General features: G+C 41.1%; 1 protein-coding gene across 1 annotated transcript in view; it reads left to right on the top strand.

Moving 5' to 3' along the window:
• Positions 1 to 1227: 1227 nt before the first annotated feature.
• Positions 1228 to 16678, top strand: part of Dars1 (aspartyl-tRNA synthetase 1) — a 52998-nt gene continuing 37547 nt past the window's right edge. Inside the window, exons 1-4 of the mRNA XM_021648615.2 lie at positions 1228 to 1471; positions 2862 to 2919; positions 4833 to 4925; positions 14311 to 14413. Coding sequence (XP_021504290.1) covers positions 1406 to 1471; positions 2862 to 2919; positions 4833 to 4925; positions 14311 to 14413 — 320 coding nt within the window. The 5' untranslated portion in view covers positions 1228 to 1405. The remainder of the gene's footprint in view (positions 1472 to 2861; positions 2920 to 4832; positions 4926 to 14310; positions 14414 to 16678) is intronic.

The following is a 16678-nucleotide window of genomic DNA, read 5'->3' as shown; positions in this document are numbered from 1 at the left end:
AAGACTACTCTATCAAGGCAAAGGGGACTACAGTAAGAAATATGTGGGAAAACAACAAAAAGAAGAACCTTGTAGATACACTAAAATATGAGGTTCTCACCCCAGCAGAATGACAACAGGCTGGACTTATATTCTGACTTCTGTCAATCAGTTCATACATTAGTACGAAGCCTGAGGGAATAAATACTTTTTAAAAAATGAAGCGAATTCACAGATGCTTTCTGGGTTGGAATCCCTTGAGAATAAAGGAATGTATTATTGATCATAAGTATTCAATATCATTCCCTAAAGTATGAATAAATATTTCCATTTTGAGCAAACAGGGGCAGTATTAAAATGTGTCTCTTCTAGGTGGTCAGCATGCAACAAGATGGAAGGTCAGCCTAGGTTCCTGGCCAGAGTTAAAAACATGAACCACCAGTAATTATTTTATTGCCCATGTCTTATAAAAAGCTTAACACAAAGCAGATATTTGTAATCACCAATCAGTTAAATGAACAATATTTTCCTTACCTGTAATTACACAGTAAACTACACACTCCAGAGCCACCATGTCTATCTAAACATTGCATTCCAAGAATTAAATAAAGCCATTCCCAGAGATCTTTCATCTGAAGGGATGAGGTGAGACCGGGGTGTCCACTTGAATCTTTTGATAAGTATTGACCATGGCAGTTTATGCCACGTTAAGACACTACAGACAGCCGAAGCTTGACAAAGACAGCTAAAACTTGATGCCCAGCTGGGAATCCCAACACACTTTTGTTTTGGTTTGGTTGAGGGGCAGCTTGCTCAGAGAGCTCCTGTGTCAGGGCGGTGAAGGCATTAATGTCCAAAAGTAGAGATCTGGTCCGGAGCTTGCAGAGATGCTGTGACAAGTAGTCTCCGCTTAAAAGAGGGACACAGTGACAACCCCTCTCAAAATAAAAGCGAGGGAGAGCGCAAGTTCATCATGGTGTTTCACACCCTTCCTCCGGCACTTAGGGAGCAGAGGCAGGAGGATCTCTGTGAGCTCCGGGCGAATCAGTACTACACAGACCCTGTCTTTAAATTAAAATAAGACAAAAAGAGGGAGTTTGGGAAATCACGGGGAGACAATTTATTAATGGCGTGAAGTCAGCGCACGAGGTAGGTAGGTGGAGCGTCCGCACAGCCAGGAGAGCCCAGAGAATAACTAGATAACTCCCGCTTCCGGAACCACGCGGCGCTCCCTCTGGGCGGGACAGAGGAGGAGTTAGCGACGGCGCGCGAGATCGCCGAGGTCGGTCTCGCGATATTTCTGAATCCGAGGCTCCACGCGTAATCTGGGCGCTGGGAGCAAGGGCTGGGAGGGAGACGGTTTTTAGCCCGTCCTACGGAAGCCTGCGAGGGAGGGTGGCATCCACTCCCCAGGTCCAGTGTCCTGATGCCCAGCGCCAGCGCCAGCCGTAAGGGTCAGGAGAAGCCGCGGGAGATCGTGGACGCGGCGGAAGTGGGTTTCCTCCTCCCGGGTCGGGGCGCGCGCTGAGGGCGGGCGTGGGCGGCCGGGGCGCGCTGGGTACCACACTTAGCAGCAGGCCGCGGCCCAGTTCTCCCGAGGACCCACAGGCCCACGCCTGGCGCGCGGCCCGAGAGACGTGGACTGTTTGGCTTGGGAACCGTGACCTGAAGGAAACATGCTTGGGATGGGATGGGGATCGGGGGAACTGGCCGGGCTCGGAGGGCCGGAAGTAGCTGCCACTCGAGCCTTCCTAGTTTATCACGTCCCGCACGTAACACATCACGCCAGTCCCCGGAAAGTTTTGATAAAGCACTACTAATCGATAGCCTCTTAGCCCTCCTAATGTTCTGGCAAGTAACGACAGCCCTCAGCAACACTGGCGTCCAGAGTATGTAATGACTTTTCCTTGTGACAGCTGCGCACACATGCTGTCTTCATTTCCTTTCTCAGTGACCCGGTGAGGTAGGTAATGCAGTTCAGAGATAATCCTCAGGGATCCTTTAGCACTTTGCAGAAATCAAAGTCTGAAACCCTTCAAGTCAGGTGTATCAAAAGGGATTGCTTTGTAAGCCCACTGTGTTATGTTTGTTTAAAAAAAAGTTTTCCAAACTACCTTGCAAAAATCTAAGGAAATTATTTGTGTATGTTTAGTCTCGTCACGTAAATTATCAGTGCATCCTTGTAAGTAGTATACGTAGAAGGTAGAGTATAGAACAGGGTAAACACTGTGAGAGAGTTCTAGAAGAAGGAGCTTCTCATCATTTTATAGGTCAGCTAAGATTAAATAAGCGTAGCTCATAGCCTGACCTTAGGCTCTGTTCCTAACTTTACAACGTGAAATCGATAATATTGCCATTGTCATGAGACCGGGTTTTAGAAATAGGAAGCAGGTGAATTTTCTGATCGTGTTTTACAAAAGGAAAGTTGTTATCTGAAGCTCCAGTGTCTAACATTGAACATCTGGTGCTCAGAAACCTTACCCAAAGCATTGGTTTTCTTTGAACATTTCTTCCTGTAGTAGGAAGTTAATAAAACTGTAGGACTTGACCCTACTCCCTTCACAGGAAAAATTTATACCTCTCTTTTGAAGTAGATTAATTTCCTTTTTGAATAAAGTAGTTAAGATGCATTTTATGCATGTGTAAATTATACTTGAGAATGCTGTTATGCATGATACATCCATGTATATATAAGTATATAACCAGAACTTGATGCTTTTTTGTATGTAGTAAGCACATACATAAGTGAACAAATTTCTGTCTTTTTAAATGGCTGAGTTCAAATTAACATGTTTTTGAAAATTAATACAAGTTTATTTATAGCTCTACATGCTTGTATTTATATGTTTAAATTAAAAGTCATATTAAAAACCTTTTTCTAGGATTATGCTAAAGAGAGATATGGGATATCGTCTATGATACAATCACAAGAAAAACCAGGTTAGTATCTTCTTTCTATTTCTAGGAGAACACTTCATGAAGTTTAAAATAGAATTGAAGTAAAGGCATTACTCCAAAGGAATAACTTCGAATAGTTTAAATGTCATTCATTACCCAATAGGCATTACTACACTCTGGAAATGTTGTCAGCTTGGAGTTTCTCCTCTGGAAAGTAATATATTTCTTTTCTAATTTTTGTTTTTTGAGACAGAGTCTTGTAAATTGTATCACTTATGGCTGTTTTTACTTAATGCCCAAACTTAAGAGTGATTTCTTAAGATAACTTAATATTATTGCATAATACTATTTCTACTGGTCCTGATCTCTGTGTAGCTGAGAATGACCTTTAACTTCTGACCCTCCTCTCTGTGCCTCTGAGTGCTGATTTAACAAGTGTGCACCACCACTCACAACTAGATCTTCACATTTTCAGGTCTGCCTTCCAAGTGTTTGTTGGGAAAGGGTTTCTCTATGTGACCCTGGCATTCTCTTTGTAGACCAAGCTGGTCTCAAATTCACGGAGATCTGCCTGTCTCTGCCTCCGAATGCTAGGATCAAAGGTGTGTGTCACCACTGCCCAGCCAAACCTCAGGCTGCTTTCTTCTGTCTGTGTGTCTTTCCTGGTTTGCACAGTAGATGCAGAAGTCGTATTCCTGTGCTGGCCTTGGGAACCATAGTGTTCTCCTGTGAACCACATTTCTCCGTAGCTGCATCTTTGCCTTTGAGACTGATATAGTTAGATGAAGTGGATAGCATACCTTTATAATTTGATTTTTAGAACATACTCAAAGGTATTACTCGTGATGATATTGTCATTTATTGCTGTTTTCACTTACTGTTCAAACTTTACCCTAATCAAATGAGTATATGTTTAAAGCAATAAGAGTGATTCTGAATGTTCTTTCATAACACTATCACTATGTAACAGTGGCTTTATAACCATGTTTTCATTTGGAATACTCTAGACCTCTAGTATTTTGTTTAGTGTTAGTACATAATGGTTAGCGTTTATCTGCTACCACTAGGTTTACATACCAACTCGAGGAAACCAGGGATGAGCTGCGGCAGGCAGGCACAGTCGGAGCGGGGGTTCTCAATCTTCCCAATGCAGTGACCCTTTATACAGTTCCTCATGTTGTAGTGACCCCAACCATAACATTCTCTTCGTTGCTACTTCATATCTTCAGTGTCACCACTGATATGAATCCTAGTGTAAATACTTGATATGCAGGATGTCTGATTATGCAGTCCTGAAAGAGTGGTTCAGCCCCAAAGAGGTCCTGACCTCTGTGTTGCAGACTAGAGCATGTTTGGTGCTCAGCTTCCCTTGGGGTATTGCCTCATTCTCTCCGTGAACTCAGGCTATTCGGGAAGTGTTACCTGCAGCCCCGCACCTCTAACACTTCCACCTGAGGCAGGGAATCTCAGGAGCCTTTCCCAGCATTTATATGTGAGTTCTAATCACGCGTCACTGGAAGGATATTCCACAGTTACCAGCCTGGCTAGCCTGTTCACCTCCTATGGCCATTTTCACAGCATGTACACAAATCATTCTGTTAACTGTAGCCAAGTCAGGTGAGGAGACATTGTATTTGGCCATTTAAAGGCATTGAAATGCTCAGCAGATTTGCAGTGTGAAATGGCCCTGACTAAGTATAGACTGTGTTAGAAGGAGACTAGTTAGCCTGTCGTCGTTTATGCAGTGGACAACAGTGGCTTAAGGAAGTGGCAGTAGCGGCAATGAGTGTAGAGAACTATTTAAGAAGTGCAGCTCACAGAGGAGACAAACTGCATAGAGGAACCCTATCAAAGAGAGTTACCAAAGTGACACTCAACGTTTTTAAGCTGTCTAGCAGACAAGTAGTTAACGACTGTACGTCTGAATTTTAAAATTGCTTTCCTGTGTATTACAGACAGAGTTTTGGTTCGAGTTAAGGACCTAACAGTACAAAAAGCTGATGACATTGTTTGGGTCCGTGCAAGAGTTCACACAAGCAGAGCAAAAGGTAAGATTGTCTTAGTGCTTATAGCTCTTTGTTTTGTTTTGTTTTGTTTTGTTTTTTTGAGACAGGGTTTCTCTGTGTATGTAGACTTGGCTGTCCTGGACTGTGTTTGTAGACTAGGCTGGCCTTGAACTCATAGAGATCTGCCTGCCTCTGCCCCTCTACCTTGTTGAGTGCTGGGATTATAGGAATGCACCACTGTACCTGGGTTGTGCTTTTTGGTTTTGGGGTTTTTTGTTTGTTTGTTTGTTTGTTTGTTTTTATATTTTGTTAATATGTATACATTTTTTAAAAATCTTAAAGTATATAAGTGTTTAGCTTGCATGTATGAGTGCAGGTGCCTGCAGAGTCCAGAAGAGGGCATTGGTTCTCCTGGGGTTGGAATTACAGGCATTTGTAAACTACCTAATGTTAGTGCTGGGAACAGAACTTGGGTCCTGGAAATGGAACACAAGCCCTGAGTAAAAGCAGTACATAAGCCTACTTCTAATCAATCTATTTGTACCCTGTTCATATATTATGTTCTTATAGTTGTAATTATTTATGTAAAAGAATATCAGCAGAAACTTAGGATTGTTTAAATCTCAAGTTTTATGGAATAATAGCCTTGGCCTACTCTTCAGCATTTTCTAAAAATTTAATAACATTTATATTTGTTACAACTTTGTATCTTCCTGCTTTTCAAATTTAATCATGACTGTAGGTATGTGAAGTAGGCAGAACAGCCATTTCTATTTCACTTTATAAAGAAGGATAAAGCTGCTTACCCAGCCTCATAGTAATTGGTAGAATAGGAACAGAGTTCAAAACACTAAAACGGCTTTTTTTAAAAAAAAAAAACTAATTTAAGACTTATTTATTTATGCATTTTATGTGTATGAGTGCATGTATGCCTGCATGACAGAACCAGGGCATCAGATCCCATTGTGGATGGTTGTAAGCTAGCATGTGGTTGTTGGGAATTGAACTCAAGACCTCTAGAAGAGGAGCCATCTCTCCAGTCCCAAGCTAAGACATCTTTGTCTTTTCAGAAGAGTTTATGTAATGTGTGTTACATCATTTATTTGTCTGTTCTAATATCAAAATTTTAGGTAAATGAGTTTTGATGGGCTTTGAGAAGTACACTGATATTTTTAAATTGGTGAACATTTGGGCCTTTTATTCTATCAACAGATAATTACATTGTAATCTACTGTCGTTTTTTTTTTTAGACTGTTAAGCTACGTTATTGTGTGTATTGTGTGAATATACACATGAATACTGGGTTACAAGTGTGAGCCGTTGTGGCTAGTTCGGGTACATGTTTTCTTTTTACTTTTTTGTTTTGTTTTGGAGGCAGGGTTTTTCCAGATAGTCCTGGCTGCCTGAAACTCTGTGTAGACCAGGTTAGCCTTGAACTCACAGAGATCAACCTGCCTTTGCTAGGATTAAAGGCATGTACCACTATGCCTGGCTCTTTTTTTTTCTTTTCTTTTAATATTTTCTTTTATTAAGCTGCCTGACACGAGTGCTAGAAACTGAACTCTTTTCTTTTGAAAGAACAAGTGTTCTTATCCTGCTGAGCCATCTGTCCAGCCCCATACTTTATTTAGCCATTGAAAGAAAATAAACACATGCCCATGTAAACCCGAACCAAGACTTTCCTTCAGCCCTATTCCCCTTCCCACTTTAAAAATCTTTTCCATGTCTCTTAGGTTTTGTTTTCTTTCATTTTGTGTGTGTGTGTGTGCGCGCGTGTGTGTGCCTGTGCGTGCCTGTGCCTGTGCCTGTGCGTGCCTGTGCCTGTGCCTGTGAGTACTTCATTTATTTGTTTGTTTGTTTGTTTATTTATTGGTTTGTTGAGACGGGATTTCTCTGTAGCCTTGACTGTCCTGGACTCACTTTGTAGACTGAGCTGGCCTTGAACTCACAGAGATCCACCTGCCTCTGCCTCCCTGAACAATGAGACAAAGGCATGTGCCACTATGCCCAGCTGGTTAATTTTATTTTTAATGGTGTGTTTTTGGGTACAGATGCCCTTGGAGGCCAGAGGCATTCTAGGATTCCCTAGAAACTGAATTCCACATAGTTTTAAGTGGATGTGGATGCTGGCAATGGAACACTCATCACCAGTGAGCATCTCTCTGGCTTCTGTTCAGCTGTTAAACACATCAGCAAAGCTGAGAAAGTTTGAAATGATAATTTGAAATTGTTGTAAGATAACCCTGATATTTTTTCTTCTATGCTGATAGCAACATTTAGTTTTATGTCAGTTACAGTATCTTCTGTATGTGTGTCTGTGTAAGTTTCTGTTCACTCTTGACAGAGGCCAAAAGAAGGCACCAGCTGCTCTCTATCACTGCTCCCTTGAGGTAGGATGGCTCACACTTTCTCAGCTGGTCTAGAAGCAGCCATACCTTACTAATTCTTCTGTCTATAGTATTCCTAATTTGTATTCTTCATCATAAAAGTGATAGCTTGTTCACATACTCAGGTAACATGGAACTACGTCAGAAATTAAGTAGGAAATCAACCATAAATACTAAAGTTTGATTTTCATGAGCCTGACTGTGGCATATATTTGAGTCAACAGTTTTATAATATTCAGTTTTACAACTCACATGTGCATCTTTCCATGTTTGTTCATACAGGTATTCACTGAGTGATTTATTGTGTATTGTGTGTAGTGCTGGGGCTCAAACCTAGGCTTGTTCAAGTACACACACACAAATCCATTACTGTTGCTTTGTAACTTTGTGCAGAAGGATAGTGTGCACTGCTCCTGGTTCTCCCTGTGGAAGGCAGTGCCTTAGAACATTGAACTAAGCACATCATGGCCCTCAGTGTCACTGCCCGAGCCAAAGAAAGAACAACTGTGTTTGTTAGCACATGGCAAGAACTCGGTTTCATAAGCACTGATGGAGATAGCTGGGTGGACAGTTCTTTGCCAAAACACCAGTATTGGCTTTCCTGTTCTGGGTTTTCAGAATCCTTCTGAGCAGACTATTTAAAGCTGTAGTCTTTAGAAACACTTTAACAGAGAAAACTTGGACATGATAGCACTGGAGTTAAGTGTAGATTGTTGTGTGAATGAAGCCTACAAACATGGAGTGATAATAGAGCTTTTGTTCCTTTTTTTTTTTCCTTAAGATTTACTATTTATACAATACTCTGCCTGCAGGCCAGAAAAGGACATCAGATCACATTATAGAGCTACCATGTGGTTGGTGGGAATTGAACTCAACTCTGGAAGAACAGCCAGTGCTCTTAACCTCGGAGTCATCTCTCCATTCCCGAGCTTTCATTCTTCTATGTGAATAGTGATGTGTTGAATGTCTTTATCATTATGACTTTTTCCATATTTAATTTCCTTAACATACATCCTAAGAAATGTACTTATTGAGCCCATTGGTAGTGGCACATGCTTAAATCCCAGCACTGGGGTGGCAGAGACAGGCAGAGCTTTTTGAGTTCAAGGCCAGCGTGGTGTACAGAGTAGCCAAAGCTACACAGAGAAACTTTGTCTCAAAAAAACAAACAAACAAAAAATTTTAAACTAAAAAATAATTACATCATGCCCATTGCCAGACTGCCCTTCATTAGCATTGGTCAAGTTTACTTTTATCCAGTTACAGTGGGATGCTTTTTAGTTTACTGAGCATTTAATATTCTATTTTTAAGAATTTGCTCATGTAGCTGGGCGCAGTGGCACACACCTGTAATCTCAGCACTTTGGTTTGCAGAGGCAGGAAGCTCTCTGTGAGTTTGAGGCCAGCCTGGTCTACAAAGCAAGTCCAGAACAGCCAGGGCAACACAGAAACCCTGCTCACAACCAAAAAAAGAGTTTGCTCATGTGAAAAGTAAATAATGTCTTGCCGTCATTTACTTCAACCTCTGTTACCCTTAGTAGCATCTTGTTTCTTATAATGAACTTTTGTTTGTTTGTTTGTTTGTTTACTGTTTTTCAATACAGGGTTTCTCTGTGCATTCCTGGAACTCACTTTATAGACCAGGCTGGCTTTGAACTCAGAGATCCATACCACTTCCTCCCAAGTGCAAGGAATGGCCTGCCTTACTATGCCCAGCTGACTTAACTTTCTTTTTCTTTCATGTTGTCTGTGTTTTTTTTTTTTGTTTTTTTTTTTTTGGTGGGGGGCAATTCAATGTTCTTATCTCATAAATCTTTTAAGAACTTTATATATATTTGTAATAGCCAGAACCTGGAAACAACCCAGATGTCCATCAACGGAGGAATGGGTATAGAAATTGTGGTATTTTTACATAATGGAATACTACTCGGCAATCAAAAAGGAGGAAATCATGAAATTTGCAGGCAAATGATGGGATCTAGAAAAGATCATTCTGAGTGAAATATCCCAGAAGGAGAAAGACAAACATGGGATATACTCACTTATATAGACCTATAAGATATGATAAACATAATGAACTCTATACACCTAAAAAAGATAATCAAGAGAGTGGACATGGGGTAAGATGATCAATCCTCGTTTAGAAAGACAGATGGGATGTGCATTGAACGACAGGAGTCTACTGAGCGCATCTGAAAGACTCTAACTAGCAGTGTTTTCAAAGCAAAGACTCATGACCAAACCTTTGGCAGAGTACAGGGAATCATAAGAAAGAAGGGGAGTTAGTCTGTTGGGGAAAGGATAGGAGCTCCACAAGGACCAAATATATCTGGGCACAGGGTCTTTTCTGAGACTGACCTTCAACCAAGGACCATGTATGGATATAACCTAGAACCTCCACTCAGATGTAGCCTGTGGTAGCTCAGTAACCAATTAGTTTCCCAAAGTGAGGGGAACAAGGACTATTTCTAACAGGAACTTAATGACTGGCTCTTTGGTCTCCCCACCCCTGAAGGGAGGAGCAGTCCTATTAGGCCACAGAGGAGGGCTTTGCAGCCAGTCCTGAAGATACCTGATAAAACAGGATCAGATGAATGGGGAGGAGGTCCCCCCTATCAGTGGACTTGGAAAGGGGCTCGGTGGAGGGGAGGGAGGGAGGGAGGGACTGGGAGGGAATGAGGGATCGGGACACGGCTGGGATACAGAGTTAGTAAAATGTAACTGATAAAAAAAATAATAATAAAATAAAAAAAAATAAAAAAAGAAATATATATATATACATATATATATATATTAGTCCTATTAACCATTATTCAAGTCCCCTAGAACTGGAGTTATGGTTTTGAGCGGCCATATGCATGGTGGAGCTCAAACTTGGATTCTCTGAAAAATCAGGCAGTGATCTTCACTGCTGAGCTGTTTGTCCAGCCCCTGTTCTGTCATTTTAAAGATAGGCTTTTTTTCCTTATTGTATAATTTAGTACTCAGTCTCATTGTTTACTGTTTTTCTTTTTGGAGCAAGCAGTGCTCTACCAGTGAGGTACTTTGTCCCTCTTTGTTTTTTGTTTGTTTTGGGTGCTTGGGGGCTTTGCCAGGGTAGGGGGAGGAGTTCCAAGACAGGGTTTCTCTGTGTAGCCCTGGCTGTCCTGGACTTGCTTTGTAAATCAGGCTGGTCTCAAACTCACAGAAAACTGACTGCCTCTGCCTCCCTGAGTGCTGGGATTACAGGTGTGTGCCACCTCGCCTGTCTGGCTGGGGCTTTTTTTGTTTGATTGGCTTTTGTTACTGTTTTTGGAGATAGGAATCTCATGTAGCCTCAGAGGCCTCAACCATGTGACTGGTTCTTGTTCACCTCTAAAGTTTTGGGATTATAGGTGTCTACCACTATGCCCGACTTTATTCTGTTTTTTTCCTCTTTGCTAGTCTCTCTGTAGCCCTGTTCTTAGTTCTTGGGGTTCATACATGTGGAAACTTCTGTGCTGGTCTGTTCTGTATACTCTAGGATTAGAATATAGTATGCCAGGGACTATTCTCACTGCTTCAGTTTCTCCTTCCTGGTTCTGTGGCCTTTTTTGTTGTTTTTTAGTTTTTTGTTTTTAGTAGAAGAGATTTGCCTTTTAGGATTATATGTGATAAATTAAGGGATGCTAACTTTTTTCTCTTTTTTTAATACTTTGCCCCTTCGTGGTTTCTCTTCAATAGCAGATGTGTCAGATCTTGGGATGTTTGTTTCCGTCTGTGTTAAACTCCCAGACTTTCCCACGTTCTCCCTACTCTGTCTGCTGAACCCCAGCCCTAAGGGTGGCATCTTGATTGTGTTTTCTTTTTAGCCCTGCCTTTCCTTCTGTGCTTAGTCTGTGATTGTGTTTTGTTTGTTTGTTTGTTTGTTTTTTGTTTTTTTGTCTACCTAGAAAGACTGCTCAGTGGGTAAAGTGCTTCCTGCCTTAGCAAAAGGTCCTGAGTTCAGATCCCTAGAACCTGTCCTTAAAAGCTGCCGCTGTGGTATGCATCTGTACCTCCAGCCCTGAGGTGAGGGAGGTGAAGACAGATGGGTTCCTCCAAGCTTGCTGGCTAGCCAGTATAGTCAAAATGGCAGGCTTCAGGTTCAGACTGTCTCAAAAATAAAAGATGGAGGGCCAGCCAGATGGCTTGGTTGGTGAGAGTCTTACTACCTGAGTTATATCCTGGAATCCACATGACAGAAGGAGAGAACCAACTCCTACATATGTATTGGAGTTAGGGTGGATTGAGGAAAGGCATCCTGACAGCAGCCCCTGGTCTCCACTTGTGTCTGCGTAGGCAAGCATGCCAGCCCACACATGTGTGCATACTCCATAGACATTTTTAAAATCTTGACCTCATAGATGTTGGCCTGAGTCTGCCTCCAGGGTGCTGAGATTAAAGGTATGTACCACCAGGCCCGCCCTATAGAAAAATAGGAAGAGCAGAATTCCCTGTAATTTCCTCAGCTGATGGCTAGCCACATTTTGGTGTTTCTTTCCCCAGGATACGATCAATCTTAACATGCTTCTTTTTTATGTAATTAAAAAATTATATGTATGAGTGTTTGCATACATATATGTGCACCCATGGGCATAGTGTTTGGGGTCAACAAAAAGGTTGTTTGATCCCCTGGAACTGGAGGTACAGAGAACTGTGAGCTGCCGTGTGGGTGTTGAGAACTGAACCTGGGTTCTTAGCAAAGTAGCAAGTTCACTTAACTGCTGAACCATCTCTCCAGCCCCTCATTATACTGATAAACGAAGCAAAGTTGGAACTCTGTGTATGATTTGGTCACTGTGTTCATGTAAATGTCTACTGGCTGTCTTCATATTCTTAGCATCCATCTGCAAAGTAGGAATGCTTTGCAGTCTTCAAATAAGCTGCTAATATTAGAAATACTGTTAAATAAATAAGTTAAGAGTTAACATTAAGGAGCTTTGCTTTGACTTTAAATGTGTAATGCTCAAAATTATTAATCTTTTTGTTTTTTGGTTTTTCAAAACGGGGTTTCTCTGTGTAACAGAGCCCTAGCTGTCCTGATAACTCTTTCTGTAGACCAAGCTGGCCTCGAACTCACAGAGTTCTAGAGTACTGGGATTAAAGACATGTGCCACCACCAGCCAGCAAATTATAAATCTTTATTAAAAAAAAATAAACTTTCAAGAAGTAGTCTAGGCTCCATTTTGCAGATAAAGAACAGAGACCTACAGTGGTTTAATAGTTTTCCTGTGAGACCACTTTGTAGAAGTGATAGGATATGATCCCCGACCTTCTGATCAGTCTTGCCAGATGGTGGTGGCCCGCACCTTTAATCTCAGACCCATCCCTAGTCCACAGAGTGAGTTTCTGGACTGCCAGGGCTACACAGAAACCCTGACTTGGAAAATTCACCTACTCACCCAAGCAAACAAGCAAAAGAACAAGTTTCACAGTCTTTATCAGACCATTGTAAGCTCCATAGACTTCTGCATTCACTCAGGGTCTTTTTGTGCTGCTGTCGTGCTGTATTTTATTGCTGGATAGCTTTATAATGCCAAGAAATGGGCTGCTTCTGTCTGAACTGCAGGAGCTAAATAAAGCGTTTCCTCTCAGCCGCGCTGGGCTGTATAAGCACACCATCTTCCACGTCTTCCTACTTTGATCTAAGTAGTTCTGTAGGGCTGTACTTAGATAATGTCATTTTGGTCATGTATAATTTTCAGGGTTAATTTTTATCATCCAATATCTTAAATGCCTTTGAATTTGTTTAATTTTGGTTGAATCATTGTAAAGCAAGAAGAAAAAGTAGTGTCCTTTTTTTTCATGATAAAAATTTGTCAGTTTTGTGACTGCATAGTCAATAAATTTCGATATTTTGCTTGCAACCTGCCTTTTTTAATTCTTAAAATTTTTATTTGTTTTTGTTTTGTAGTTGTGTAGACCAGGTTGGTGTCAAACTCAAAGATACCTGCCTGCCTCTGTCAACACAGTGCTGAGATCAAGGCACACACCACTCTACCTGGCTACCCTGTCTTTTTAAAATCATGATTGCACTCTGGTTCACATTTTAAAATACTGTGTGTTGAAAGTAGTACCTGTCTGCTGCTTTTTTTGTTTGTTTGATTGATTGATTGGTTGGTTGGTTGGTTGGTTGGTTTTGGGGAAGGCTAACTCTTAACATGAAAGAATAGAAAAAGCATACTATTGTGATGTTTTATAAGACAGTCTGATAAGAAAAGTAGTCTTGGAAAGATTAATTCATTTTTTAGGAGGAAATAGTTTTCTAGAATTTGATCAGAGACTTAAATTGTTTTAGAGAAAGAGGGATAGATGGCAGGAGGCTGCTCAAATAACACTTTTCAGGCTAAGAGTAAGAGATGACGGCTGTTTATGAAAGGGACGTGAGACCAGAGCATGCGAAAATAAAACTGCTTAGAGGACTCTTAAAAATGACATTTTACTGACAAAAGTAAAATGGCTTGAAGTTTTGAAATGTAGGACTATTGCAAAGGACAAGGGACTGGGGAAATGGATGCGAAAGGAGCTAGCCTGTTAATGTATGTGCTCTTTAAAATGCCCTTTGGCGGAAAGACCTCTATAGATGGACCACCCCAAAGAGCACTTGTATTCTGACTAGTAAACACTTCATTAACACTTTTGTGATTGCATGATTGACGTTTCCATGGTAGTTAGTTCAGTGTCTTTGCCTGTAGAATATAGAACCGATTGGTTTAATGGTGAAAGTCATCTGAAATAACTTGTAATTTGTTAAATGTTACAGAATAATTTTAGATTTATGTGTCTCTGTCTGTAAATCCTTGATTTACTTATGTTCTCAAAAGAAACCTGTCAAATGCATTTTGTGTTACTCATAGAAAGTGGTGTTAAAACTTGTCAGTTGAGTGTGGGTATTTTGGCTTTGGAAGCTGATAGATGAAAACATAAATATACCTGATAGGTCTATGAATTTTTATCTAATCTTAAAGTAGAGAAGCATCTTCATTTGTAACCCTGAAGTCATATGTCCTGATATACCATGGTCTTTCTGCCTTCTGCAGGGAAGCAGTGCTTCTTAGTCCTGAGGCAGCAGCAGTTTAATGTCCAGGCTCTTGTGGCAGTGGGAGACCACGCGAGCAAGCAGATGGTTAAATTTGCTGCCAAGTAAGTAAGCAATTATATCCTGTTGTCAGAATAAACAATGGTGGGAACCAAGACTCCCAGGAGTTTGGACCATTTTCATACATTAACATCAATGCTTCGTTTGTTTAAAAATGTAGTTATTTAAATTGTCAGTTCAGTGTTGCTTGAATACATTAAACTCACAAAGGAGAAAATATGGAGCACAGGCTTGTGATTCATTTGGAACTGCTGAAGCTGCACTCTTCACAGACAAGTCACATTACTTTCAAGTAGAGCAACAAAAAGCCTGGCATCCTCAGCAGGGCACAGCAACTTGATTTTGCTGTGTTTGTTGAGCTTTGTTTCCTCCCTCCCCCCACCTACTTTGAGATTTGCATAATGAGCAACAAGTTTTCTAACTAATAAAAGTACGTAAAATAAGTCACTGTTTTTGCAGCTGATTTTCTTATGAAGGAAGTCATGCTTCTATTAATAACTTTTAATTTTGACACCAAAGAGTCTAGGGGGAAAAGAGATAAACCTTGCTTTTTCCCTAGCTGCAATAGAATTGCTGCCTGGCTCGGAGCTCTGTAGAAGCACTTTGTGTTGTTTGGCTTCCAAGAAGCAGGGCATCGAGATAGGAAGGGGGGGGTGCTCTGACTCTAAGGGGAGGAGAGTTTTGTGTGTGGTTCATGATGTGACTGTTTTGTTAGCATGTTCTTCTTTTAGTAATCCCATGATACTGATTAAAGGAGTCATGGCAAATGCATGGAAAGGTCTTTACTTGTTGTTGTAGACAGGGATTCTCTGTATAGCCCTGGCTGTCCTGATCTTGAGATGTCGACCAGGCTGGCCTTGAACTCACAGATATCCACCTGCCTCTGCCATTCCCTACCCCCCAGCGTTGGGATTACAGTCACGTGCCACCACTGCCACTTCCTAGCTTGGGCTTTACATTTTAAGTAATAAATTTCATAATGTTGGTGTTTTTAAAATAAGTTAAATCTAAAGTAAATAATTTGTTTTCCCCCAGACAGTGTTTCTTTGTGTAGCCTTGGCTGACCTGGACTCCCTTTGTAGACCAGGCTGGCCTGGAACTCACAGAGGCTCGCCTGTCGTTGCCTCCCAAGTGCTGGGATTAAAGGCCTGCACCACCATGCCCGGCCCCCTATCTTTTTATTTATTGTTTTTAAGTTTTTGTTCTTTAGATGTAGGCTTTTTAAAGTTTTTAAATTTATTTTTATAGTTATATGTGTTTATGTGTTGCTTATGTGTATGTATGTACCACACATGTGTGCTTGGTGCCAAGAGGCTAGAAGAGGCCATCAGACTCTGAAACTGGAGTTCAGATGGTTATGAGCAGCCATGTGTGGGTTCTGGGAACTGAACCTGGGTCCTCTGCAAAAATAGCAAGTACTCTTTACCACTGAGCCATCTCTCCAATCCCTAGATGTTTGTCTTCAAAGACAAGTTAGTGTATATGGAATCTTGAATTCTAGAATTGGAAGAATCTAACAAGTGGTCTAGTGTAGTGTCTGACTTGCCCTGGCCCCAAGGCAGTGAAGAGCTAAGCAGCTGAGTTTGCTTTAGAGATTTACTTAGATCAGTTTTGTCCTGTGTTTTAACATTTTCAGCACCATGGATATCCTAACTCGCTGGTAAATTTAGTAGTTTTAGTTCTATTAGTGTGGTAGCCCTACCTCTTCCTTGGTCTTAGACCTGCTGTCAGAGACCCGCTGTAGTCATCTTTCTGCTCATGAAGTTTGTTTTCATAGGCTTATTTGTGCTTGTGAAATACTTTTTTCACCCACAGCCGGGGGTCAGTTTATATCCACACCTAAATAAATGACTGGTCCCTAGTAATAAGCTGTATCTCCATAGAAAACTTTCTGTACAGTAAAAAGGAGGCCGTGGAAACCACAGATGTACATGCTAAATTATATTTAATATGCTTAAAATACTAGGTAAACTAGGTTAAAGGTCAACCTTAGACAAAAAAGATTATGGATTTTTTTGTCTTTTATATATTATTTAGTTCTGGGAAACTAATCAACGATACTGATGGTTTTACATAGCATATACTTCTATTAGATTGTTATAACTTCAATGTTAGATTTCTAAAGAAAATATTACAGTTGAAAAGTCTTTTGAAAAGTCAGCCCTAGCCAGGGTAGTGGTGGCGGGCAGCTGGGGTACGCGCCTTTAATCCCAGCACTCGGGAGGCAGAGGCGAGTGGCCCTCCAGGTTTGAGGCCAGCCTGGTCTGCAAATCAGCGAGGACTACACAAAGAAACCTTGTCTTGGGAAA

This window comes from Meriones unguiculatus, chromosome 18, assembly GCF_030254825.1.
Source record: "Meriones unguiculatus strain TT.TT164.6M chromosome 18, Bangor_MerUng_6.1, whole genome shotgun sequence".
In the NCBI taxonomy this organism is placed as follows: domain Eukaryota; kingdom Metazoa; phylum Chordata; class Mammalia; order Rodentia; family Muridae; genus Meriones; species Meriones unguiculatus.
Note: the sequence above shows the minus strand (reverse complement) of the source record. Positions and strands in the feature narration are given on the sequence as shown.